At 38.6% G+C, this 27,500-nt stretch overlaps 1 protein-coding gene across 4 annotated transcripts in view; it reads right to left on the reverse strand.

The window, feature by feature from the left end:
• epn3b (epsin 3b) overlaps window positions 1-23,743 on the reverse strand; it is a 53,253-nt gene extending 29,510 nt beyond the window's left edge. For 3 of the 4 annotated variants that reach the window (XM_062032451.1, XM_062032452.1, XM_062032450.1), the window contains exons 1-4: window positions 23,564-23,743; window positions 10,850-10,981; window positions 10,611-10,769; window positions 6,317-6,400 (exon numbers count right to left, since the gene is read on the reverse strand). In XM_062032451.1, the coding sequence (XP_061888435.1) occupies window positions 6,317-6,400; window positions 10,611-10,769; window positions 10,850-10,981; window positions 23,564-23,572 (384 nt within the window). In that variant the 5' untranslated portion in view covers window positions 23,573-23,743. The remainder of the gene's footprint in view (window positions 1-6,316; window positions 6,401-10,610; window positions 10,770-10,849; window positions 10,982-23,563) is intronic. The other variant, XM_062032454.1, reaches the window with a different exon arrangement.
• Window positions 23,744-27,500: the final 3,757 nt, after the last annotated feature.

A 27,500-nucleotide genomic window follows, 5' to 3' on the forward strand; every position in this document is an offset into this window, starting at 1 on the left:
GTATGCCCTTTTTTATGGAAAAAAATATTTTCACCCAATAACATTTTTTAAGTGGAATATTTGAGATTATAGAATAATTGGAGCCTTAAAGGTGTCAATAACTCATAATAACATTGATTTTAATTCATTATTATTTTTTGAGCAATGATACTTAAAAAAATGTTTAATTTTGAGAGGCGGTATAGTACCGAATATGATTCATTAGTATCGCGGTACCATACTAATACCGGTATACCGTACTACCCTAACTGCTACTAACTAAAAGCTGATGCTATGTGTTTGCAGCGCTTCCTTGTTAGTTTATGGATGTGTAAAAATGCCCTGTTGGCCAACATGAGGCTGCTCCACCCGCGAGAATTGTGGAAATCTATTACATCGCTTTTCCCACAACCCGGAAAGAAAACAAGTTTCGGAAGTGAACGACACTGGAGAGCAACCACTGTAAACACACATGTCTGTGTTTTGTTCAGGAGAGAACACCCAGAAGCTAATACAAATAATAACAGAATAAATGAACACATTTAAGAGAAGATTTTCCAAAAACAGACTATCTGGATTTTAGTAAAACTGAAATAATGAGCAGTAGAAAATGGAAAATGGATGAAATAATGATATTCGGTAACAGTACAAGAGAAAGTCAAACACAGATACAAATAGACGGACATTGAAAGAGTAAAATAAACTAAAATTGTGGGTGTAATAAAAGATGAGAAAATGAACTGCAAATCTCATGAAAAATTCACAAAATAAAGTGGCAAAAAGTACGTCAATAATGAATAAAACAAAATATGTTCTGGACCAACTATTACTCACCAGTGTTACCAAATCTGAGTTATTGTGCAGAAATATGAGGAAATAATGACACAAGTACACTTATTCACTTAGCATGTTAGAAAAAAGAAAGATCAGTGAGAATAATACATAATGAGTGATACATAGTGATCACAAATACATTGAAGGCAGCCACCACAGTTGACATACTTCACACACAAGTCACAATTTCTCAGCGATTGTTGGTCCAAAATTAATGAAGATTTTGACAAAATGACTAAGTTATTTTTTTGGTCATTCTGTGTATTGTTTTACGTCTATTGCACCGTCGGGTGCGTGTTACAGTGCCTGCTGGCCACTAAACAATGCATGAAAGTAGCAGCAGAGTGCAACAAATACGGCCTTAAAAGTTAAAGTTAAAGTCCCAACGATAGTCACACACACACTAGGTGTGGTGAAATTATCCTCTGCATTTGACTCATCCCCTTGTTCCACCCCCTGGGAGGTGAGGGGAGCAGTGAGCAGCAGCGGTGGCCGCGCTCGGGAATCATTTTGGTGATTTAACCCCCAATTCCAACCCTTGATGCTGAGTGCCAAGCAGGGAGGTAATGGGTCCCATTTTTATAGTCTTTGGTATGACTCGTTATTAAAATTATACTTTCATGAAATCAAAACAGGTTTTATTGTAGGTGTATGAGCTGGAGTATGTTTAGAACTATTAATACATGTATTATTTTGGTTTATTTCATCAGAAAAACTAACGTCAAAACGACAGCAATTGCATGCATCCGTGCTCAGCCGCACACATGGTTGGTAGCAGTCATGGCGTCTGTTGTTTAGTTCAGTGTTTTTCAACCTTTTTTGAGCCAAGGCACATTTTTTGCGTGGAAGAAATCCGGAGGCACACCACTAGCGGAACTCATTAAAAAACTAAACACAGTTGACAGTAAAAAGTCGTTGACCATGACTTTAAACCATAACCCAGCATGCATCACTATAGCTCTTGTCTCAAAGTAGGTGTACTGTCACCACCTGTCACATCACACCCTGACTTATTTGGAGTTTGTTTGCTGTTTTCCTGTGTGTAGTGTTTAAGTTCTTGTCTTGCGCTCCTATTTTGGTGGCTTTTTCTCTTTTTTTGGTATTTTCCTGTAGCAGTTTCATGTCTTCCTTTGAGCAATATTTCCCACATCTACTTCGTTTTAGCGATCAAGAATATTTCAGTTGTTTTTATCCTTCTTTGTGGGGACATTGTTGATTGTCATGTCATGTTCGGATGTACATTGTGGACGCCGTCTTTGCTCCACAGTAAGTCTTTGCTGTCGTCCAGCATTCTGTTTTTGTTTACTTTGTAGCCAGTTCAGATTTAGTTTCGTTCTGCATAGCCTTCCTTAAGCTTCAATGCCTTTTCTTAGGGGCACTCATGTTTTGTTTATTTTTGGTTTAAGCATTAGACACCTTTTTACCCGCTATGTGCAAAATTATTGTGGTCAGACAAAGAAAAAGAGGTTTCTTACTTGCTGACATGTCAGCCTTGGTCAGAGCTTTTGTAGCTTCCTGGTGTTACTTGTCTAAAAACAGCTGACCGGGTTGGAAAAATGTATAGTATAAAGTTCCCCGACCCGGCCATATCTGTCCAGGGTGCCAGATCCAGGGCGGAGAAAAGATACGGCTGGGTCGGGGAACTTTATTTTTTTTAAAAGCTGATCTTAGACACGTCAGGAAGCTACAATCGCTCTGACAAAGCTCAAAGTGTCAGCCGAAACTGTCAGCAGGTAAGAAAAACCTCACAAAAACACAACAATCTTTGTCTGAATACAATAATTGTGCACCTATGCATGCTTGTCTATTGTTCTAACATGAATACTAGACACAAATAAGGAAAATCTCCCATGCTGTCACTCACTGTAACCTCCCCAAGAGGCCTCAAACCACGATTTGAAAAACACTAATGCAGGGGTGTCAAACGTAAGGCCTGCGGGCCGGATCAGGCCCGTGAACAGGTTTTATCCGGCCCGCGGGATGAGTTTGCTCAGAATAAAAATGAGCCGACATTTTTGAATGAAAGAAACCGCTGTTCTAAATGTGTCCACTAGATGTTGCAATAGCAATTATTTGTATCTTAGTAGATGGTGCTACATATTTAAAAAAAATAAACCACATGTTAGTGCACCAGTCAAGAAAAATGAGCAAACTACATAAATAGCATACTGTAATTTGATTTTGATATAATTTTATTTTGATAGAATGAAAATTAACACCAATGCATTGACTGATGAACATTATCACATAATTTATTCAGAAAGTATAAATAACGACAAATAAAGATAGAATACTATAAACCGCAACATTTAAGTGTAAAAAACAACAATAACAACATTATGATTTGTACATTTTCAGAATGTGCTTGTTCTATTTTTAAACAAAGAAAACAATCTGAAGTTGTCTTTATTTTTAAGTTATCATGCTGTGATTTTACCAGTCCGGCCCACTTGGGAGTAGATTTTTTCCCCGATCTAAAATGAGTTTGACACCCCTGCACTAATGTAACCTACAGTATGTTGACTATTAGTTAAGTTATAATGTTAAATGAAACTCAATGTTTGATTTTCATTTTGCTTTTTGTGCCTATTCTGTCACATTTATTCCAAAGGATCAACCGTGGAGAAAAGACAAAATATACACATGGATGCTATGTGACGTAAGTGGACGCTCATTTAAAGCAACACGACTCCATTCATGCTTTGGTCCATTGTGACCATGCACGCCCTCACTTTATAAGCTGAAAAGTGTTTTATTCAGGGCTGTCAAAAATAATGATCACAAAAAATAACAAATGAATTATGTAAACACACAGATTAAATACACAATTTATTTTGAACGTACATGCTCTTTTACCTTAAAGGCAAGCAATTACTCGAAAGGCGGCACGGGTTGTTATATGGCCAGTGATCAGGTCAATGCACACGTGAAAATACACTTCGATGGGACTTTAGAGAAAACTGTTTGACAAGTTTTAAGCAAATAAATGACTGAATGATTCAGGTAAAACATTAAAAAATAAATTCCTGTATGACATACTGACAATAAAATTGCATTTATGTACAAATATGGGCTCTTTTTGAAGTTCATTTAAATTATGCACGCGAGTAATAACCTGTTATTGATCACGATTAAACCAAATTCAAAACTGTGATTAATTTGATTTAAAAAAATGTATCATTTGACAGCATTCGATTTGTTGTTTTTATGGTTTGCAAGTGGCTCACTTGTGTGTGACTATTGAGAATTGTTAAAAGGGAACTGCACTTTTTGGGGGGAATTTTGCCTATCGTTCACAATCCCAATGTAAGACAAAAATACATGTTTTTATTTTTTATGCATTCTAATTTGTAATATATGGAAAGTACGAGGTGGATAAAAATGCAGCTAATGGGAGTAAAGTATTGCGTCCATAAATCCCTCTAAAAACATCCAAAAACCACCAACAATACTCCATTTACATCTCATGACCTGAATATTAACCAAGTGTTATTGTTATTATAAGCACTAATGCAAAGTAACTACTTTTAGCAGCAGGTAACGTAGCTACAGCAGCTATTCCTGCCACTGCATCACCTCTGAGTTAGTAAGTTAATTCTAAATTATTAATCATGCCTCTCACTTGTATAGTAGAAAGTTGTGGCCACAAACCGACAAGTTGGTCAATTTTGACATTCAACTTAGACCTAGAGATGGCAAGAAAGACACAAAAGACGCTTGTTTTTATTTTTACGTGCGTGAGGATTATGATTATTTCCTCATCTAAATGGGAAGATATAAACATCCCATCAGTTGGCATTCCGGTGAGAGCAGACATTGTACATTAAGTGATTGTTGTATTATGTTCCTAGTTTGTATTTTTATTTATTTTTTGTCCTGTCCAGCTTCTCAGGCAAATCATATAGTAGATGTAGATGCCCATATCGGCTGTTCAGATTTACTTTACAAAAGAGAAGTGTAGGATACTTCTCTTGTTGCCTTATTTGCATTTGACTTTATTAAATGTATTTATATTAACATTTGGTGCAGCCGGGCCGGAGCAGGAGGGGATAGAAAGAGAAAAAAAGGAAGAATTGTGGGGACAAGAGGGGGATTAGACAGAGAGACAAAAACAACAACAGCAAACACAACAACAACAACAACAATAGAGCAACATCAGCAAATACTACATGTGCAAATATGATGGTAAAAGTAGTAGCAAATAAGCAGTTAGCGAAAAAATAAAAAATAATACAGAAATGACAATGAGCATTATTACACTAAAAATGGAGCAATACGAATACCAATAGAAATAGCGCTATTGATAATGAACAATACCAATACTTTACCTTTATTATCAACAATACAGTTGTTCAAATGCAACAATACATATACGTAATGATAACTTGAGATATGAAAGAATGCAGAAAAATGGAGGGGAAGAAAGAGAAGCAACCTACATTAACCTTGTAGATTGTTATAGTAACAATAGGTTAAGCTTTGTCAGTGTGCCATGTGTTATACCCAGTTTACCCTAGGACAACAACATTAATATATGTTTGATGAAACGTGATTATGTGCATGAGTGTATGTGTGCATATGTACTTGTATATGTACAGTATGTGTATGTGTGTTTGTACAGTGAATGTATATGTGCAGTATGTGTATGTGTGTGTATTTAGTTTGTATTTATTGTTTAGCACTTAGCAACAGTGCTTCTTGCTGGATCTGCTGAACACTCAGCTTCTAATACTTGTCACTCATCCTCTGTATATTCAGGCTCAAAAAATAAAGTTCTATCTGCATCATCATTTGTCCTGAAGTAGCCGTTGGCTCTCATGAAGTCAGTCATGATTAGTAGTTGTTGTTTTTGAAGGAAACAGCAAACGTTGTGATGCGTCTGTAAAAGTAATATGCCGCCGTATACCTAAAATGAGCAAAATGCATACATATTTAATGTTATTATAAATGTGTATTGCTCCGTTACAAATATACGGCGTGTATATAAAATGTTGGAGGTTTTTTTTAGTTTTTTTAGAGGGCTTTATAGGCCAAAAAGACGCAATGACTCCCGTTATCTCCAATGTTAGATGCCTTTTGCTAGCATTTATTTACAAGTTAGAATGCATAAACAAAAGATAAACATATGTGTGCTTGTCTCTCATAGGGATTGTGAATGATAGGCAAAATTCCCCAAAAAGTGCAATTTTCTTTTAAAAGACGGGTTGTGTGCAATGTATTTGCGCCTTTATCATTTGTCATAAAAGATAAGGACCATTCCATCGAACCGGTGCCATTCATTTGTCATAACTCCAAATCTGATAAAACACATATTGAACTACTTTTACATTTGTTTGACGGTCAAGAAAACTCACACTTAAATTATTAGGGTTTTACGATGGAGCCAGTGTGACCCCACAACAAATTCTATTTCCATTTTTTCCTATGAGCAAACAGTTTACAATTAAAAAAAAACAAAACAGAGACCAACTAGCATGTTCAACCTTAAGAGGTTCCATCGTACCTGAATAGTGAAGGCATTTTCCCGACACTGTTGAGCCACTCTCTCTGATCCCGTCTTCAGCAGGTAGTCCAACAGGGTCAGTGCCTGAAGTACAATGATGACAGGCAAACTGCTTAGTTTCTTTACATCTCTATTTGATTGTTTATTTTCTAAATTATGATTGTCATTTTATACCTGAAGGGATATTCAGCTTTCATTCTGCTACTTCTGGGTGACATATTGTCAACACTTTTACAATTCAGTCTCTAATTAACCAAATATCTATTTTGGACTACGTGGTCGACGTGCTAACCACATGTGCAACTGTCTTACCCTGTAAAAACAAATATTATGTCAAATATATTTCAACGATAATAAAATGGACATATTTGTTAAGGGGGAATGGGGTTAGCTGTCACATTTCTTATATTCCACCACCAGAAGGCGCTGTTTTATAAAGAGTGGTATGGAAATTTACTGGATTAGAATCAAAGCTCACCTACATAGTCATTTCTGGAGTAAGAACTTGAGATTACAGGACTTTTTGGGTTCTCATTTTCAAGTTGTAAATAGTCAGCTCGTCAGTATTCGTCTTCGGGGCTTTTTAAAAACAATGGGTTTATAACAAAACAATAAAGAACTACACCGAATGTTTAGAACTAGTTGTTAGACGGTTGTTAGTAGTTTAGTGTCCCGATTCGATATTATACCAATAAAAGTATCGGATGACATCTGCTTGCATCTAAAATCACATAAAAGCACGTCACCACTGGACTCTAGAGCAGTGGAGACGCGTTCTCTGGAGTGATGAATCACGCTTTTCCATCTGGCAATCTGATGGACGAGTCTGGGTTTGGAGGTTGCCAGGAGAACGCTACATTTCGGACTGCATTGTGCTGAGTGTGAAATTTGGTGGAAGAGGAATTATGGTGTGGGGTTGTTTTTCAGGAGTTGTGCTTGGCCCCTTAGTTCTAGTGAAAGGAACTTTGAATGCTCCAGGATACCAAAACATTTTGGACAATTCCATGCTCCCAACCTTGTGGGAACAGTTTGGAGCGGGCCCCTTCGTCTTCCAACATGACTGTGCACCAGCGCACAAAGCAAGGTCCATAAAGACATGGATGACAGAGTCTGGTGTGGATGAACTTGACTGGCCTACACAGAGTCCTGACCTGAACCTGATAGAACACCTTTGGGATGCATTAGAACGCAGACTGAGAGCCAGGCCTTCTCGACCAACATCAGTGTGTGACCTCACCACTTTTGGAAGAATGGTCAAAAATTCCTATAAACACACTCCGCAACCTTGTGGACAGCCTTCCCAGAAGAGTTGAAGCTGTCATAGCTGCAAAAGGTGGACCGACATCATATTGAACCCTATGGGTTAGGAATGGAATGGCACTTTAAGTTCATATGTGAGTCAAGGCAGGTGGCCAAATACTTTTGGCAATATAGTGTATAAGCTCTGATACAAACAGTCCTGTATTGCATTTACTTCTGCAAATCTGGGCAGCCAGATAACATTTAAATATCCTTCAATAAGCACACAAGTTTGGTATTTCCTTCTATTTTAGTGAAGTCATTTACAAGGAGTAAATATGGTGGCTACTCGGAGTCAGCAGCTACACAACAGCTGAGCACAAAATAGCACAAAAGCTATACAAATCTTATACGTGTCCTTAATTGAACAATATTGCAGTCTAAAACACAACATTTTGTCAACACAAACAAGTTTCGAATAGTTTGAGTTGCATATTACAGACAGTGTCTCAGGCACAAGCATTTTAGAAAGTATCCAGAAACAAACGTGTCCGCATCATTTAACGTATGAGCTTAATTGAATGCATTATTGTGGCCATAAGACGTCGCCACACACTCACACACTTCAATTTAAAGACATCAAAAGTCCATTCCAGTTAAGGTTAGTGTTTTCATACCTATCATCTCTAAGTAATTTCACTCGATCAACCTTTTTCTAACATTACACACTACAAAATAACAAAATTATATATGATTCCTGATTATATTATACATATATATATATATATATATATATATATATATATATATATATATATATATATATATATATATATATATATATATATATATATATATATATACAGTACAGGCCAAAAGTACATATTACATGTTATTATAAATGTGTACTACAACGTTACATATACAGTACAGGCCAAAAATTTGGACACACCTTCTCCTCATTCAATGCGTTTTGTTTATTTTCATGACTATTTACATTGTAGATTGTCGCTGAAGGCATCAAAACTATGAATGAACACATGTGGAGTTATGTACTTAACAAAAAAAGGTGAAATACCTGAAAACATGTTTTATATTGTAGTTTCTTCAAAATAGCCACCCTTTGCTCTGACTACTTTTTCCGCACACTCTTGGCATTCTCTCGATAAGCTTCAAGAGGTAGTCACCTGAAATGGTTTTCACTTCACAGGTGTGCTTGAAGCTCATCGAGAGAATGCCAAGAGTGTGCAAAGCAGTAATCAGAGCAAAGGGTGGCTATTTTGAAGAAAGTAGAATATAAAACATGTTTTCGGTTATTTCACCTTTTTTTTGTTAAGTACATAACTCCACATGTGTTCATTCGGTAACACTTTAGTATGGGGAACATATTCACCATTAATTAGTTGCTTATCAAAGTAACAAAGACTTCATTTAGAGTTATTTGGACACGAGGGGAACATATAAGGCAGAGAGAGGTGTCCAAACATTTTCCAGCGAGGGCCACATAGAGAAAAATTGAAGGATGCGAGGGCCACTTTTATACATGTTGTATATGAAAAATACTCAAACCAAAACAATGTAGGTGAACATATGCCAACATTTGAAAAACACTTCTACATCTTAGCTTTGTGTTATAGATAACAAAGCAATAAAACCATTCATGATTATTTTTAATAATGATTTTATTTGTATTTATATTAACTATGCTCTAAAGTAAGCTTGCATTTACTAATATTGCTGTTATACTGTCAACTGAAACGCTTTTGAGGGATTTAGTACACTCAAAAACATATGTTTCACAAGAAATTTGTTCACTTTTCATCATGACAGGACACACGGAAATCATCAAAGACCTTGTACAGTAAGACGCTCAAGTTAGATAGATAGATAGATAGATAGATAGATAGATAGATAGATAGATAGATAGATAGATAGATAGATAGATAGATAGATAGATAGATAGATAGATAGATAGATAGATAGATAGATAGATAGATAGATAGAAAGTACTTTATTGATTCCTTCAGGAGAGTTCCCTCAGGAAAATTAAAATTCCAGCAGCAGTGTACAGAATTGAGATGGAATTTAAAAAAGTAAATAATGGGGGTATAAATGGAAACAAAATAGAAAAATATTACAATAGAATAGAAACAAAAAGCATCAATGAGAATACAAATATAACAGTAAAATAAGAATATAACAAGAGAAACTAGGCATTAGTGACCATGTTATGAAAACGTATTACACTGTTATTGTTTTGCATCCCCCGTCATTCTAGTACCCCCCCTCCCCCCCAGAGAGGAGTTGTACAGTCTAGTTGTAGGCCATTTTGGTTTTCAGGTCCCATTTTTGGGGGATTTGGTCCCTTTGAATTTTTCTTCACTTTTTGTTCTAATTTGGGACCTGTTTAGTTTGTGTATAGAATGTGTCACGGGCCAATAAAAATTGAGCTGTGGGCCGCAAATGCCCCCCGGGTCGCACTTTGAACACCCCTGATATAAGGGTTAGGGTTAGGGTTACTAATAAGCAATAATTTTGAGGTTATTGAGGGAAGACTCTTAGTTAATGGCTTACTGGTTGTATGATAAGGTCATGCAGAATAAGGCATTACTCAGTACTTAATAATGACTAGTTAAAAGCCAATATGTTACTAATTTGCATGTTAATAAGCAACTAATTAATGGTGAATATGTGTTCCCCATACTAAAGTGTTAATGTTCATTCATAGATTTGATGCCTTCAGTGACAATCTACAATGTAAATAGTCATGAAAAGAAATAAAACACATTGAATGACAATTTTTTTTTAGCTGAATGCTGTCCCCCCAAGTCAAAAAGATTGGACACTCATGCACTACAGTAAAAATTGTGACAATAAGCCTGTTCTACTCCTACAAAAAAACGAAAGATGGCTTCAGAACGGTATCTGACTGGAACAGGAAGCAATAAGCAGGCAATACTGTTCAGTGCAGTGAAGAAAGGCAAAGGATGGTGAAAAAAAACCTGAACACCCAGGGTGAAGACATAAAATGGCAGCAAAATACAACGTCTTTCACCTTGTAGACGTGCCTCCAGTTCTTGCCACTGTCGTTGAGGCGCTTCCACACCATACCCATGACCTCAGCAAAAGCCACGACATTGAATGTCAAGTCAGCAATTTCTGACATGAGCGAAGATGACGGCCCCCAGGGGTCATTTGAGGTTGCCTCACGGACCTGCACACCAACGGCAGAGGAAAAAATAACCCCCCCACTCATCTCTTACCCTTGAAGACAACATAGCTGAGTACACTTACCTTAATCTCTGCCTCGGAATAGTTGTGCACTATGTTCTTCACCTGCCTGCGCAGGGCTGAAGTCGTCATGTTGATAGGTGATGGGGGACTCAGCGTGACAGAAAGTGAAGAGCAGGCCTTCAACAGGTGAAGCTGAAAAGGAGAACATGGACTGAAGAAGAGGAGAAGATGCAACTATGGCAATGAATGCTCCTCGTTAAAAATGAAAGCCAGAGGAGGACACGTTTATATCTACCTGTTTACGACTGTACTTATTGTGGGAACTCTAACAGGTATGATTTTTTTTTAAATGTGTAGAAAATGGATGCTTGGATGGATGGTTGGGATCTTTTTTCAAGGTGTTAGCATGCCACTGTTTAGTACAAAACCCAAAACCAGTCAAGTTGGCACGTTGTGTAAATTGTAAATAAAAACAGAATACAATTATTTGCAAATCCTATTCAACCTATATTCAGTTGAATAGACTGCATTGACAAGATACTTAACGTTCGAACTGGAAAACTTTTGTTATTTTTTTGCCAATATGAGCTCATTTGGAATTTGATGCCTGCAACGTGTTTCAAAAAAGCTGGCACAAGTGGCAAAAAAGACTGAGAAAGTTGAGGAATGCTCATCAAACACTTATTTGGGACATCCCACAGGTGAACAGGCTAATTGGGAACAGGTGGGCGCCATGATTGGGTATAAAAGCAGCTTCCATGAAATGCTCAGTCATTCACAAACAAGGATGGGGCGAGGGTCACCACTTTGTGAACAAATGCGTGAGCAAATTGTTAAAGAACATTTCTCAACCAGCTATTGCAAGGAATTTAGGGATTTCACCATCTACGGTCCGTAATATCATCAAAAGGTTCAGAGAATCTGAAGAAATCACTGCACATAGGAGGCAAGGCTGAAAACCAACATTGAATGCCCGTGACCTTCGATCTCTCATCAAAAAGCGACATCGGTGTGTAAAGGATATCACCACATTTTGTCAGCAACACTTCAGAAAACCACTGTCAGTAACTACAGTTCGTCGCTACATCTGTAAGTGCAAGTTAAAACTCTACTATGCAAAGTGAAATCCATTCATCAACAACACCCAGAAATGTCGCCGGCTTCACTGGGCTCAAGCTCACCTAAGATGGACTGATGCAAAGTGGAAAGTGTTCTGTGGTCTGACGAGTCCACATTTTACATTTTTTTTGGAAACTGTGGACGCCGTGTCCTCCGGACCGAAGAGGAAAAGAACCATCCGGATTTTTATAGGTGCAAAGTTCAAAAGCCAGCATGTGTGATGGTATGGGGGTGTCTTCGTGCCCAAGGCATGGGTAACTTACACATCTGTGTAGGCACCATTAATGCTGAAAGGTACATACAGGTTTTGGAGCAACATATGTTGCCATCCAAGCAACGTTATCATGGACGCCCCTGCTTATTTCAGCAAGACAATGCCAAGCCACATGTTACAACAGCGTGGTTTCATAGTAAAAGAGTGCGGGTACTAGACTGGCCTGCCTGTAGTCCAGACCTGTGTCCGAATGAAAATGTGTGGCGCATTATGAAGCCTAAAATACCACAACGGAGACCCCCGGACTGTTGAACAACTTAAGCTGTACATCAAGCAAGAATGGGAAAGAATTCCACCTGAAAATCTTCAAAAATTGGTCTCCTCAGTTCCCAAATGTTTACTGAGTGTTGTTAAAAGGAAAGGCCATGTAACACAGTGGTAAAAACGCCCCTGTGCCAACTTTTTTGCAATATGTTGCTGCCATTAAATTCTAAGTTAATGATTATTTGCAAATAAAAAAATACTTTTCTCAGTTCGAACATTAAATATCTTGTCTATGCAGTCTATTCAATTGAATATAAGTTGAAAAGGATTTGCAAATCATTGTATTCTGTTTTTATTTACCAATTACACAACGTGCCAACTTCACTGGTTTTGGGTTTAGTATTTAACACAACTCACCATTTAACTTGAATTGCATTTGCAGGAGTAGTTGATTGGCATGTAACTGTTTGGTCTCAGGAACAGAACAGCAAACAGTTTACAGCAGCGCACAAGGAAATTGACAATTGATTTATGGTTGACTTCTTTTGACAGTTTAGGAAAAAAAAGGCCACTCTATACGACACACAAATGTCAGCTGCGGAGGACACTTGCTCTCAAGATATGAAACGGTCTGAAAAATATACTTGCAGTTGTACAAAACATACATGTTGGGGCCAGTGGCGGCTGCTGGTCTTTCAAGTAGGGGAAGCTCATTTTCAGATACTCTCTAAGCACGAGTACAGGCTTCAATAACAAGAAACAAGAAAGAGATGCCATATTTGATGTCACTTAGAGGATTGTAAAATTCTCCATATCAACTCGGAACAATGAAATGAAACTTGAAAAATGCTCAGGCAGTAGTTTGTATTTCAAGATTGCTTATTTGCTCATTTTGCTCAGCATCCAGGCCAGAAAAAATCCTGACTTTTTGACACTTAGAAAAAATCCAGACTTTTTGACACTTAAAAAAATCCAGACTTTTTGACACTTAGAAAAAAACTTGACTTTTTGACACTTAGAAAAAAACTTGACTTTTTGACACTTAGAAAAACCCAGATTTTTTGACACTTAGAAAAAATCTTGACTTTTTGACACTTAGAAAAAAATCACAACTTTTTGACACTTAGAAAAAATCACGACTTTTTGACACAGAAAAAAACGTGACTTTTTGACACTTAAAAAAAAATCCAGATTTTGTGACACTTGAAAAAAATTCCGATTTTGTGACATTTAGAAAAAAAATCCAGATTTTTTGACACTTGGAAAAAATCTCGACTTTTTTAAACTAAAAAAAGATCCTGACTTTTTGACATTTAGAAAAAATCCTGACTGTTTTCCCTCCAACTGCTGGTACCCTAAATAAGTGACAGAAAAAATCCCTACTTTTTGACACTTCGATAAAATCCCGACATTTTGACACTTAGAAAAAAATCCCGATTTTGTGACACTTAGAAAAAATCCTGACTTTTTGACACTTAGAAAAAATCCCGATTTTGTGACACTTAGAAAAAAATCCAGATTTTTTTGACATTTAGAAAAAAAATCCAGATTTTGTGACCCTTAAAGAAAAAACCCAGACTTTTGGACTTTGTGATACTTAAAGAGATGCCAGATTTGACGTTACTTAGAGGATTGTAAAATACTCCATATCAACTCGGAACAATGAAATTAAACTTGAAAAATGCTCAGGCAGTGGTTAGTATTTCAAGATTGCTTAGTGGCCAAGCCACTTTCCATTAACTTCCAGGGACGCTCAGCTTCAGCAATGTTCAATGCACTGTGATGCGACTACAACGAAGGAAAGTCGCGTCATCTTTTGCAAAAGTAGCTGATACATCCTTAATTAATGAAAAGCATGTAACTGTATCCCCTACAGTTTCAGAGCAATCACCACTGGTTGGGGGCCTCTGTCTTCATTGGTGAAAAATCGCTGAAATCAAGTTACAAACAAAGTTGCAACTTTTTCATGTTTGATGCTACACGCATCAGGTTTTAAAAAAGTTTTCTCCTTACCCTATTTTCAGAGGTGAGCTGAGGTCAATCCCAACTAGGCAATTAGGGGCAGAGTACATCCTAGACTGGTCCCCACAGGACACTTACTGACAAACAAACATACACATGTTTTTGGACTGTGCAGGACATTTATATATATTCTATTAGGATAAAAAAAAAAGCATGAGTGAATATCTAAAGGTAGAATTTGATGCACATTTTTAGACAATATCCAAATGTGCAACAATGGAGGTTTGCTAAAGAATAGTGCCTCGGATGGCTGACATTTGGTGCACAGTCAGCAGGAAGTAGGTCAGAACCACAGACACTCTGATGTCTGATGAGGTTTTATCACAGCTTAGCTTTTTGAGGTCAATACACAAAATAGGAACTGATCAAGAAGCCCTCTCTTGTGGGAAAACTTCCCGACGGGATATATCCTCCCCAACTTAGTATCGACTGTCAACAGTAGCTCGAATGAATGAATGTGCGGAGAAAGTTGCCACAATGGTGTGACATTTGGGCGAATTTGCGAGGCCGTCCATACCCTGCTAAGCGCTATTCCCCACGTTCTATACTGTGCCCATTTTACTGCAATTTCTCCGATTTTGTGGATTATTTCCAGTGTTTCTGATTAGTTTGCATTAGGGTTGTCTCGATACCAATATTTTGGTACCGGTACCAATACCAAAATGTATTTCGATACTTTACTAAATAAAGGAGACCACATGGCAGTATTGGCTTTATTTTAACAAAAAATCTTAGGGTACATTAAACATCTGTTTATTATTGCAATCAAAGAACAATTTTGTCCTTAAATAAAATAGTGAACATACAAGACAACTTGTCTTTTAGTAGTAAGTAAACAAACAAATGCTCCTAATTAGTCTGCTGACATGCAGTAACATATTATGTCATTTATCATTCTATTATTTTTTCAAAATTATGAGGGACAAGCTGTAAAAATGGATTATGAAACCACTTGTTCATTTACTGTTAATATCTGGTTATTTTCTGTTTCAACATGTTCTATTGACACTTCTGTTAAAATGTAAAAATCACTTATTCTTCTGTTGTTTGGATGATACCACAAATTAAGGTATCGATCCGATACCAAGTCGTTACAGGATCATACATTGGTCATAATTGAAGTTATCATGTCCAGGGACATATTTCCTGAGTTTATGAATATAATATGAATTTAAAAAATATATATATTTTACGACGATAAAAAATATCGATGTAATCATAGTAATATAGACTAGATATGCTATTTTACTTGGTATCATTACAGTGGATGTCAGGTATAGATCCACCCATGGCATTTGTTTACATTCAGGTGCGCTAGCTTCAACAGTGACGCCGGTGAGCTATTGTATCCTCCTACAGTGTGTAGTGAAGCATGTTTAGCTATTCCTCGTCCTGCAGGGATGATACTTGTAAGAAACGTACTTTATTCGTCGCCATGGAAGCCAGGATTAGTTATTTAGAAGTAGCTAAAACAGTGCCGACTGCGGATGGATGCTCGCTGCTACCTAGCTCTTTAAGCACCTCTTCCTGAGGGCGTTTCAGTGTTATAACTTCACCTTTATCGTTAGTTTTTAAGCCAAAATGCGTCCGTTCTCCCTTTTCTATCTACTCACTGCGTCTGCTTGTAAGTACTCAGTGATTGTGCGCTGCCGAACATGCTCCTCTGCTCGTAAAACCAGCAATGTCACGACATGACGTCATGCCCGGGAACCGGTACTTTTCAAACAGAGTATAGGACCGTTTTTGATTCATTAGTACCGCGATACTATACTAGTACCGGTATACCGTACAACCCTAGTTTGCATGACATAGTGGTGGCCGTCATTAATTACACCAATTACATCTCAAGTTTGCAGTTTGCAACCACATCTTTTTGCCTAATTATGGTACTGATGTTAGTCCTCGAAGCAACCAATCTTTGAATTGACTCTCCCCTGCAAAGACCGGATCTAAAAGGTCAAGGAAAACAAAATAGAACAAAGAATGCAGATCTCAGTACAATAGCTGGAAAGCCTGCTGCAAACTAGTTGAGGCTGGGTGCAGAGGTTTTGTTGGTCATTCAATTCTGCGAACCCTCAATTTCTATAGAAAGTGCAATCAAGCAGGACATCACAAACATCCTGGAGGCCGCAGGTGGATCCCTAAGATCAGGGGTATCCAAAGTGCGGCCCGGGGGCCATTTGCGGCCCGCAGCTAATTGTTTACCGGCCCGCCACGCATTCTGGAAATGCTATTGCAAAAATAAAAAAGAACATTAAAAAAAGTGGAATGAGGTGAAATCTAATGAGAAAAAGTTGCAATGTTGACACAAGAGCTGCCATGCAGGCTGTTTTTTTTTCTTTTGTCTTTCTTTATTTTTAATTTTTTTGCCATTGCTCAAAAAAAAAAAAAAAGACAAACAATCCATGTTATAATGAATTATTTTCAGGGCTCCAATTACTTCAAATATTTCACTTTAAAAACATTTATGTGGTAAATATTGCATATATTGTGTAGTTGCCATATAAAAACATCAACGTTTTCTTTGATAAAAGAGCAAAACAAACAAAATAATAGTTCAAACGTAAAATCGACAGATATATCTGAACCTAATAAAAATGTATCACTTTATGAGTGGGGCACCTTTTGGATCCCAAATATTTAGTGGTATTTTATTTATCTTTTTACTGTGATGACTCAAAAATATTAAAGAATTAAAATCAATGGTGTCCTGCATTATTGATATTTTAGGGCTCTAATTACTAAATACTGCATATTTCAGTTTTACTATAAAAAACAAAGTTGTTTTTGACAGAAAAGCAATGAAACCTTTTTTTTTTAAAGTTGATATAGAGATTTACTGTAAGCGTTAAATAAAAAATAATAGTACAAATTAGACTTATTTTTAACATTTTAATAACTGAGACCCTTTATGGTCCCCGGGACCCCTAAAGGTCAAATAAATAAAAAAATCCATATATTTTGTTATGGTTTGAAAATGAAAAATATCAAAATGGCCCCCACATGCTTTAATTTTTCCGTTTGCGGCCCTCAGTGGAAAAAGTTTGGACACCCCTGCTTAAGATGGTTGCACAGCCATGAAGCAACTCGCCAACTCATTGTCCAGCTCACTGCTGTGCTGGACATTGAGTTGACAGCCTGTGACTTTTAGCTCATTGGCTAGCACAGCTCGAATAACTCCTTCAGTGGCGATTTCTGGACTACGGTCGTACAGAGCTGGACTGTGCAGGATGACCATCACACTAGTAAAAAAAACGGCCTTGCTTTACGTGGGGCCCAGGCCCGGTAGCCTCATAAGAATACACCCTTAGCGGTCTGGGCAAGTGTGCCTTTAGTGGGACACACAGCCACTGAAAGGCACAATTACCAAAGTGACAAAGGGATCATCTTTCTGCAAAATCATCACAGTGTCAATGACATGACATTGACAGCAGGTCAGTACATTGTTTATATCTACAAGTCCAAAGAGAATCGAATCACAACTGGACTGTACATTGGATGATTGTATCCTTAGAACTGTTGTTGTGCTGTGCTGGACTGAGCATGTCCTTGCTTTTATTGGTGAGCCTCAAAAAACCCAACACATCTTCTATTTTCTTTGTCAGGGTATACTAGTCGACTTTGTGCATGGCCTATTGCAGGGGTCGGCAACCCAAAATGTTGAAAGAGCCATATTGGACCAAAAATACAAAAACAAATCTGTCTGGAGCCGCAAAAAATTAAAAGCCATATTACATGTGTCATGGGATATACATTTAATTAAGAGGACTTAAAGGAAACTAAATGAGCTCAAATATAGCTACAAATGAGGCATAATGATGCAATATGTACATATCGCTAGCCTAAATAGCATGTTAGCATCGATTAGCTTACAGTCATGCAGTGACCAAATATGTCTGATTAGCACTCCACGCAAGTCAATAACATCAACAAAACTCACCTTTGTGCGTTCATGCACAACGTTAAAAGTGTGGTGGACAAAATGAGACAGAAAAAAAGTGGCATAAAACACGTCCTAGAAAGTCGGAGAAAGTTATACATGTAAACAAACTATACGGTGAGTTCAAGGACCGCCAAAATTAGTAGGACAAAACGGCGCTCGCCAAATACTCGAATCAGTGAAGCATGTTTAATATAAGCAGTGTGATTTATAACAATTAGGGAGGTTTGTGTCATGTTTGTCCTCCTACAGAAACCATACTAAACAAAAAAATAGATTTTTTTCCCCCCTCATCTTTTTCCATTCTTCATACATTTTTGAAAAATCTCCAGAGAGCCACTAGGGCGGCGCTAAAGAGCCGCATGCGGCTCTAGAGCCGCGGGTTGCCGACCCCCGGCCTATTGGAACAATAGACGTCCCCAAAATGTCTTGGTCAACCAGTGAAGAGACAAATACAACACTGTAGTGCAAGAACATTGTCAGATAATTTTTGGTAGACACGTCTCATGAAAAAGCAACATTTCTGACTGGGTTCGGACGTTCAGGGAGTATGGCACTGTGCAAACTCTTAATTGCAAAATCCCAAAGAGAAATATGTTTGAGTAATTGACAATTTCTTGCTACGTATGCTAGTTGGCCTCCCATTTGGAGCACATTTTGGAAAGAACATGACTTTTATGCAAAGCGATCAAGACAACTTACAATCGTGCATTGACTGAAGTTTCAGGTGTTTGGACATTTGCAGGATTTAATAACTTTTTATGGGTCTGGTGTTTGGGGTCACCCTGCACTTTGTATCCCAGCAGGCACAAGACATTGACACAACATTGAGAACTTGTTGAATTAGGTCCTGATGTTAAACAACTCAAACTTAAAGGCCTACTGAAATTACATTTTCTTATTTAAACGGGGATAGCAGGTCCATTCTATGTGTCATACTTGATCATTTTGCGATATTGCCATATTTTTGCTGAAAGGATTTAGTAGAGAACATCGACGATAAAGTTTGCAACTTTTGGTCGCTGATAAAAAAGCCCTGCCTGTACCGGAAGTAGCGTGACGTCACAGGTTGCGGAGCTCCTCACATCTGCACATTGTTTACAATGATGGCCACAAGCAGCGAGAGCGATTCGGACCGAGAAAGCGACGATTACCCCATTAATTTGAGCGAGGATGAAAGATTCGTGGATGAGGAAAGTGAGAGTGAAGGATTAGAGGGCAGTGGAAGCGATTCAGAAAGGGAAGATGCTGTGAGAGGCGGGTGGGACCTGATATTCAGCTGGGAATGACTAAAACAGTAAATAAACACAAGACATATATATACTCTATTAGCCACAACACAACCAGGCTTATATTTAATATGCCACAAATTAATCCCACATAACAAACACCTCCGCCCTCCCGTCCATATAACCCACCAATACAACTCAAACACCCGCACAACACACTCAATCCCACAGCCCAAAGTACCGTTAAAGATAAAGTTCATACAGCACATATATTTCCCCAAAGTTACGTACGTGACATGCGTATAGCAGCACGCACGTACGGGCAAGCGATCAAATGTTTGGAAGCCATAGCTGCGTACTCACGGTAGCGCGTCTGCTATCCAACTCAAAGTCCTCCTGGTTGTGTTGCTGCAGCCAGCCGCTAATACACCGCTTCCCACCTACAGCTTTCTTATTTGCTATCTCCATTGTTCATTAAACAAATTGCAAAAGATTCACCAACACAGATGTCCAGAATACTGTGGAATTTTGCGATGAAAACAGACGACTTAATAGCTGGCCACAATGGTGTCCCAATATGTCTGCTACAATCCGTGATGTCACGTGCAAATGTCATCATACCGAGACCTTTTCAGCAGAATATTTCGCGGGAAATTTAAAATTGCACTTTACTAATCTAACCCGGCCGTATTGGCATGTGTTGCAATGTTAAGATTTCATCATTGACATATAAACTATCAGACTGCGTGGTCGGTAGTAGTGGGTTTCAGTAGGCCTTTAACTTTGGAACAACATGCTTTGAGTTCTGAGGTTGATTTGACAATTGAAGTTTGGTAATTACCACACCAATATTGTACAACAAAAACAACAACATTAAAACAATGTGCTTTTTCACAAAGTTCATTCAATGTCAGGTTGTGGCATTGATTTGACCATTGAAATGTGGTCATTTCCCGACCAACAACGTGGATCCAACGTTAGACATCAACGTTTTCTGAATTTACAAATACAACTATTTTGCAATGTTGTTTTCGAAGTAATGTTAGAAGACATGTGCGTATAAACAACGTTGTATCAATATGTTGTGCCTCCAACACCGCAGACCCCATTCGGAGCACATTTTGGAAAGAACATGACTTTTATGTAAAGCGACCAAGATAACTGACGATCGTACACAGACTGAAGTTTAAGGTCTTTGGACCGTCGCAGGATTCAATAACACTTTCAGGGGTTGTTATTTGAGGTCACCCTACACTTTGTATCCCAGCAGGCACAAGACATTGACACAACGTTGAGAACTTGTTGAATTAGGTCCGGACGTTAAACAACTCAAACTTAACGTTGGAACAACAAGCTTTTTGGCAAGGTATAATCAATGTTGAGTTCTGATGTTGATTTGACAATTGAACTTTGGTAATTACCCAACCAGTATTGTACAACAACAAAAAAACATTAAAACGATATGCTTTTCAACAAAGTTCATTCAATGTCAGGTTGTGGCGTTGATTTGACCATTGAAATGTGGTCATTTCCCAACCAATATTTTACAACACAAATACAACGTTGAAACAACATGCTTTTTGACAACGTTTATTCACTGTCCGGTTGCGGCGTTGATTTGACCATTGAAATGTGGTCATTTCCCAACCAATATTTTACAACACAAATACAACGTTGAAACAACATGCTTTTTGACAACGTTTATTCAATGTCCGGTTGTGGCGTTGATTTGACCATTGAAATTCGGTCATTTCCCAACCAACAACGCGGATCCAACGTGAGACACCAATGTTGTCTCAATTTACAAATACAACTATTTTGCAATGTCGTTTTTGAAGTCATGTTTTTAGGACACGTATGTATAATCAATGTTGTATCAATGTCTTGTGCCTCCAACAACGCAGAGCCCATTTGAAACACATTTTGGAAAGAACATGACTTTTGTGCAAAGCAACCAAGATAACTGACGATCGTTCACAGACTGAAGTTTAAGATCTTTTGACAACGTTTATTCAATGCCAGGTTGTGGCGTTGATTTGACCATTGAAATGTGGTCATTTCCAGACTAACAACGTGGATCCAACGTTAGACATCAACATTTTCTCTATTTACAAATACAACTATTTTGCAATGTTGTTTTCGAAGTCATGTTAAATGACATGTATGTATAATCAACGCTGTATCAATGTCTTTGGAGCACATTTTGGAAGGAACATGACTTTTATGCAAACTGACAATCATAGACATAATGAAGTTTAAGGTCTTTGGACCTTCGCAGGATTCAATAACACTTTAATGGGTTGTTATTTGGGGCCACCCTAGACTTTGTATCCTGCACCATGCCCTCAGACCGGCGCTGTCCTATGTCTGTGAGCAAAAGAACCGATGAAGCACAACCTCTTTAGAGACAAACTGAACAGTTTTCACACCCTGAGAATACACAGATCTGGATGAATGGCAATATTTACAGGCTACAATGCATTGTGTCATTTGGTCACAGGCCGAAAAAATTGAACACCGTCTACTGCAGGGGTGTCAAACCTATGGCCCGCGGGCCGGATCAGCCCCGCAAACAGGTTTTATCCGGCCCGTGTGATGAGTTTGCTAAGTATTAAAATGAGCTGCATTTTCTTTTTTTGATTGAAAGAAACTACTGTTTTAAATGTGTCCACTGGATGTCACAATAGCAATTCTGTCAGAACAAGCAAGAGTTTCAAAGTAAAGCGTGGCTGCGGCTCCTCTCCCTCGACCCAAATGAAACTTAAAACCCATGTCTTCTACTTCAAACGCATGGTTATTTGGCACCCTTACTCCCGCATATTGTCTTTGTCAAAAACGAGAAAACTTGACCCTTTTTGAATAGTTTTTACCTCCGTTTCTTACGGTTTGTTGAGTTAGCACTGGATTGATACAAAGGGGGTATTTTAAACCTAGAAGAGTTTACATGTCATGTTTTTTTGTTCAATCTCAGAAAGACTGTGACTTAAAGTTTAATCCTAGCTTTGTAGATATACTGAGACCAAGTCTAAGCTCATTGGGTTTTTTAAACTGCACCACATTCCTCAGAATTTTTAACAAACTCCAAGTGTTTCATCCAGAGGATTATTTGTGATTTGCACGTTTTTTCACAATGTTCTATTTTTGGCCAAAGCAAAACAAAGAAAACAACCTGGAGTTGTCTTTACTTTTAAGTTATCATGCCATGATTTTACCATTCCGGCCCACTTGGGAATAGATTCTTCCTCCATGCGGCCCCTGAGGTCTACTGTACTTAAACTTTTTCACGTCAGTGGCCTTGTAGTTAAGAGTGTCCATCTGAGATGGGTAGGTTGTGAGTTCATACCAAAGAATATAAAAATGGGAGCCATTACCTCCCTGCTTGGCACTCAGCATCAAGGGTTGGAATTGGGGGTTAAATCACCAAAAATGATTCCCGGGCGATGCCGCCGCTGCTGCTCACTGCTCCCCTCACCTCCCAGGGGGTGAACAAGGGGATGGGTCAAATGCAGAGGACAAATTTCACCACACCTAGTGTGTGTGGGACAATCATTGATACTTTAACGTTTAACTTTAACTTAAATTAGGACATCACACATAACTAATCAAATTCGAACACAAATCAATATAATTACAAATCCGGTAATATCTGCCTTCCTGACAACTTACTGTTTTCATACGTCCTTTTGCAGGCAGGTTAGACCCCACAAAAATGCACAAAAAGTAGTATACCACGTCACAGCAGTGTGTGATGTGGTATACTACTGAAACTGCACACGTCATCACGGTAAACGTCAGAAAGCATCCTCTTAAGGGCGTCCATAGTGGGTCTGCAACATCATGCGTGCACATGCATACACACACACACACACACACACACACACGCCCCCTCATCATATTTCCAATATGCATGAGATGCATCGATGTAACCTATTCAAAACACACATATTACGTCATCTCACACGTATTACATCATCTCACCCGGTTACCTTTCCCATTGCTCATGTCCTCGCCGCACCGCCTCTCCTCCTGCACGATGGTGTCCTCCAGCCGCGTGTGCACACAGGGATCCACGCAGTTTCCTCCAAGGACACAAAAAACCAGCTCCGAATCCCGACTGTGATGCGAGGATTCCGCATAGGACGTGCCGAAGCACACCCGCCGCTGCTTCTCTCTCCCTCTCTCTCTCTCTCTGTCTCTCTCTCTCCCCCCTCGCCTCACTGGATGAGACGCACACACGCACACATGCGTGGGGTAAAGGGATGCGTGAAGGGGGCGTCTGTTTTGCAGAGTCAGCGGTCGTGACGCGTGGCGTGGAATGAATGAGTCAGGATTCACCACGATTGGAGAATTTTGGATTATTTCACAAAGATGATGGTGATGATGTCGTTCTGTGGGGGGGGGGGGGGGGGGGGGGGCTGATACAAGAAGAGGCCGATGAGGATGATATCGACTTTTCGAGATTGGATACATAATTAGAGCAGCTCAGCTCTTTTTTTATTTCTGAGTAACATGTTTTAACCAACTTGTGGGAGCACCGGCAATTTTATAGGGCAGTGGTCCCCAACCACCGGGCCGAGGCCCGGTACCGGTCCGTGGATCGATTGGTACCAGGCCGCACAAGAAAAATAAAAAAATCGTAGTAAAAGTAAAAAGTCGTTCTCGCACTTGTTGGATATAAATTCGAACCATAACCAAGCATGCATCACTATAGCTCTTGTCTCAAAGTAGGTGTACTGTCACCACCTGTCACATCACGCCGTGACTTATTTGGAGTTTTTTGGTGTTTTCCTGTGTGTAGTGTTTCCTATTTTGTGGTTGGTTGTCATGTGGATGTACTTTGTGGACGCCGTCTGCTGCTCCACAAGCTGTAAGTCTTTGCTGTTGTCCAGCATTCTGTTTTTCTTTACTTTGTAGCCAATTCAGTTTTAGGTTCGTTTTGCATAGCCATCCCTATGCTTCAATACCTTTTCTTAGCGGCACTCGCCTTTTGTTTATTTTTGGTTAAAGCATTAGATACCTTTTTACCTGCACACTGCCTCCCGCTGTAGTCTGCATATTGTGATCACGACAAACCATGTTCCAGACATCCACAAATAAATTAACTAACTGCTGCCACCTACTGATATGGAAGAGTATTACATGGTTACTCTGCCGTGCTCTAGACATCACAGGCACTCAACAACGGCACACTATTTGCGGATTATAATTACTGGTTTGCAAAAAATATTTTTAACCCAATTAGGTAAAATGACATCATCTCCCACAGCACACCAGACAAAATCTCCCAGCACACTAGTGGTTGAAAAACACTGGTCTAATATACATTCAAGTACAGTAAAAAAAAAGGTGAGGCATAGATACTTTTGGAGGTTTTTTTTCCTTCTTTTTTTTACTTAAATTCATATGTGCAGCTCTATTAATTGTTGATTTAGGTTGCACATTAGAGTAACAGGAAAAAGAAGGGAGTTATTCGCAACCTTTTGTTGTCTAGCTACGTGTTCCTTTCAAGCGAAACTCGTCTTTAAAGTGTTCCGTTGAGAAGTTGGCGGCCAACAAAGGACGGGTCATTTTTAAACTGCTTCTTTGTCTCCTACGCTACATTTAAACACATTATGGAAAACATAATTTGTGTATATGACAGTGACATGCGGTGAATTAAACACCAGGTGAGGCATAGATACTTTTTTTTTTACTTTAAATTCATATGTGCAGCTCTAATCATTGTTGATTTAGGTTGCAGATTAAAATAACAGGAAAAAGAAGGGAGTTATTCGCGTTCATAAAAACGTTATCATCATGATATTATGACACTCTGAGATCGGTAGGTCGGGAGTACAAACCCCGGCCGAGTCATACCAAAGACTATAAAAATGGGAGCCATTACCTCCCTGCTTGGCACTCAGCATCAAGGTTTGGAATTGGGGGTTAAATCACCAAAAATGCTCCCCTCACCTCCCAGCGGGTGAACAAGGGAATGGGTTAAAGTTAACGTACCAAAGATTGTCACACACACACACTAGGTGTGGTGAAAATTGTCCTCTGCATTTGACCCATCCCCTTGTTCACCCCCTGGGAGGTGAGGGGAGCAGTGGGCAGCAGCGGTGACACATCCAGTGTGTGTGTGACAATCAATGGTACTTTAACTTAACTTTATATGATAAATGGGTCCAAGAAGTATTTGATAAAGTTGTTATTTGGTCCCATTTGCTTTTAACAAAATAAATCAAGAATTGTGAGTGTATCTTACCTTTCTGTATTTGTATCTGAAGCAGCAATAGCCATCCTCCATGAAAACGTACTTTGTATGATCACATTCATTTTGTCTTAAAGTTCAGTTTAGAGAAGTATTTCATCCTGGATACAGTATGTCAGTGTTTTTCAACCTTTTCTGAGCCGAGGCACATTTTTTTCAATGAAAAAATCCCGAGGCACACCACCAGCAGAAAACATTAAAAAAATGTTTAACTCAGCCGTCGATATTGACAATAAAAAGTCGTTCTCGCAATTGTTGGATAAGAATTTAAACCATAACCAAGCATGCATCACTATAGCTCTTGTCTCAAAGTAGGTGTCAATCAATCAATCAATCAATGTTTATTTATATAGCCCTAAAGCACGAGTGTCTCAAAGGGCTGTACAAGCCACAACGACATCCTCGGTACAGAGCCCACATACGGTGTACTGTCACTGTCGTGTTTTAGTTCTTGTCTTGCGCTCCAATTTTGGTGGCTTTTCCTGTTTTGTTGGTATTTTCCTGTAGCAGTATCATGTCTTCCTTGAACGCTATTCCCCGCATCTGCTTTGTTTTAGCAATCAAAACTATTTAAGTTGTGCGGACGCTATACTTCTTTGTGGGGGGGGACATTGTTGATTGTCATGTCATGTACAGACGTAGTTTGTACACGCTGTCTGCTCCACGCACTGTAAGTCTTTGCTGTCGTCCAGCATTCTGTTTTTGTTTACTTTGCAGCCAGTTCAGTTTTAGTTTCGTTCTGCATAGCCTTCCCTAAGCTTCAATTCCTTTTCTTAGCGGCACTCACCTTTTGTTTATTTTTGGTTTAAGCGTTAGATACCTTTTTACCTGCACACTGCCTCCCGTATATTGTGATCACTACAAACCATGTTCCTGACATCTACAAAACAATTAGCTACCTGCTGCCACCTACTGATATGGAAGAGTATTACACGGTTACTCTGCCGAGCTCTAGACAGCACAGACACTCAACAACGGCACATTATATACAGTACAAACAAACGCGACAGTTTGTTTACATGTAAAATCTTCCACTCCTTCTTTGTCTCATTTTGTCCACCAAACGTTTTATGCTGTGCGTGAATGCACAAAAGTGCGCTTTGTTGATGTTATTGACTTGTTGGAGTGCTAATCAGACATAATTGGTCAGTACATGACTGTTAAGTAAAGTTAAAGTTAGTTAAACTGCAAGTTAATCGATGCTAACCTGCTATTTAGGCTAACTGTATGTACATATTGCATCATTATGCCTCATTTGTAGGTATATTTGAGCTCATTTATTTTCCTTTACTTTTTATCCTCTTTGTATATAATAGAGTTTTGCATGTCTCATGACACATTATCTGTATGTAATATTGGCTGCATTTCTGATAGTTGTTTGTGTGTCATGTTGTTCCAGACCACAGCAAACATTACCTGGCTTGCCAAAGATTGTAATGAATCTATTAAAAGACAACCTGCTGTTTCCTTTAACTTGGACACACACATCTGTACCTTTGGCCATTCTAAGCCAGTCATTTCCAGGAGTTATCTCACCTTCTGAGTAGCCTCTGATGTACTAATGGTTTCTAATGTTGTAAAAATGTGTAGAATAAATATAAAATTTCAACATTTGTCAACAAAGATTTGCTTCTGCCTGCGACAGTTATTTTGATAGTAGGCTGTTATAA

The sequence above is a fragment of the Entelurus aequoreus genome, linkage group LG22 (assembly GCF_033978785.1).
Source record: "Entelurus aequoreus isolate RoL-2023_Sb linkage group LG22, RoL_Eaeq_v1.1, whole genome shotgun sequence".
Lineage (NCBI taxonomy): Eukaryota > Metazoa > Chordata > Actinopteri > Syngnathiformes > Syngnathidae > Entelurus > Entelurus aequoreus.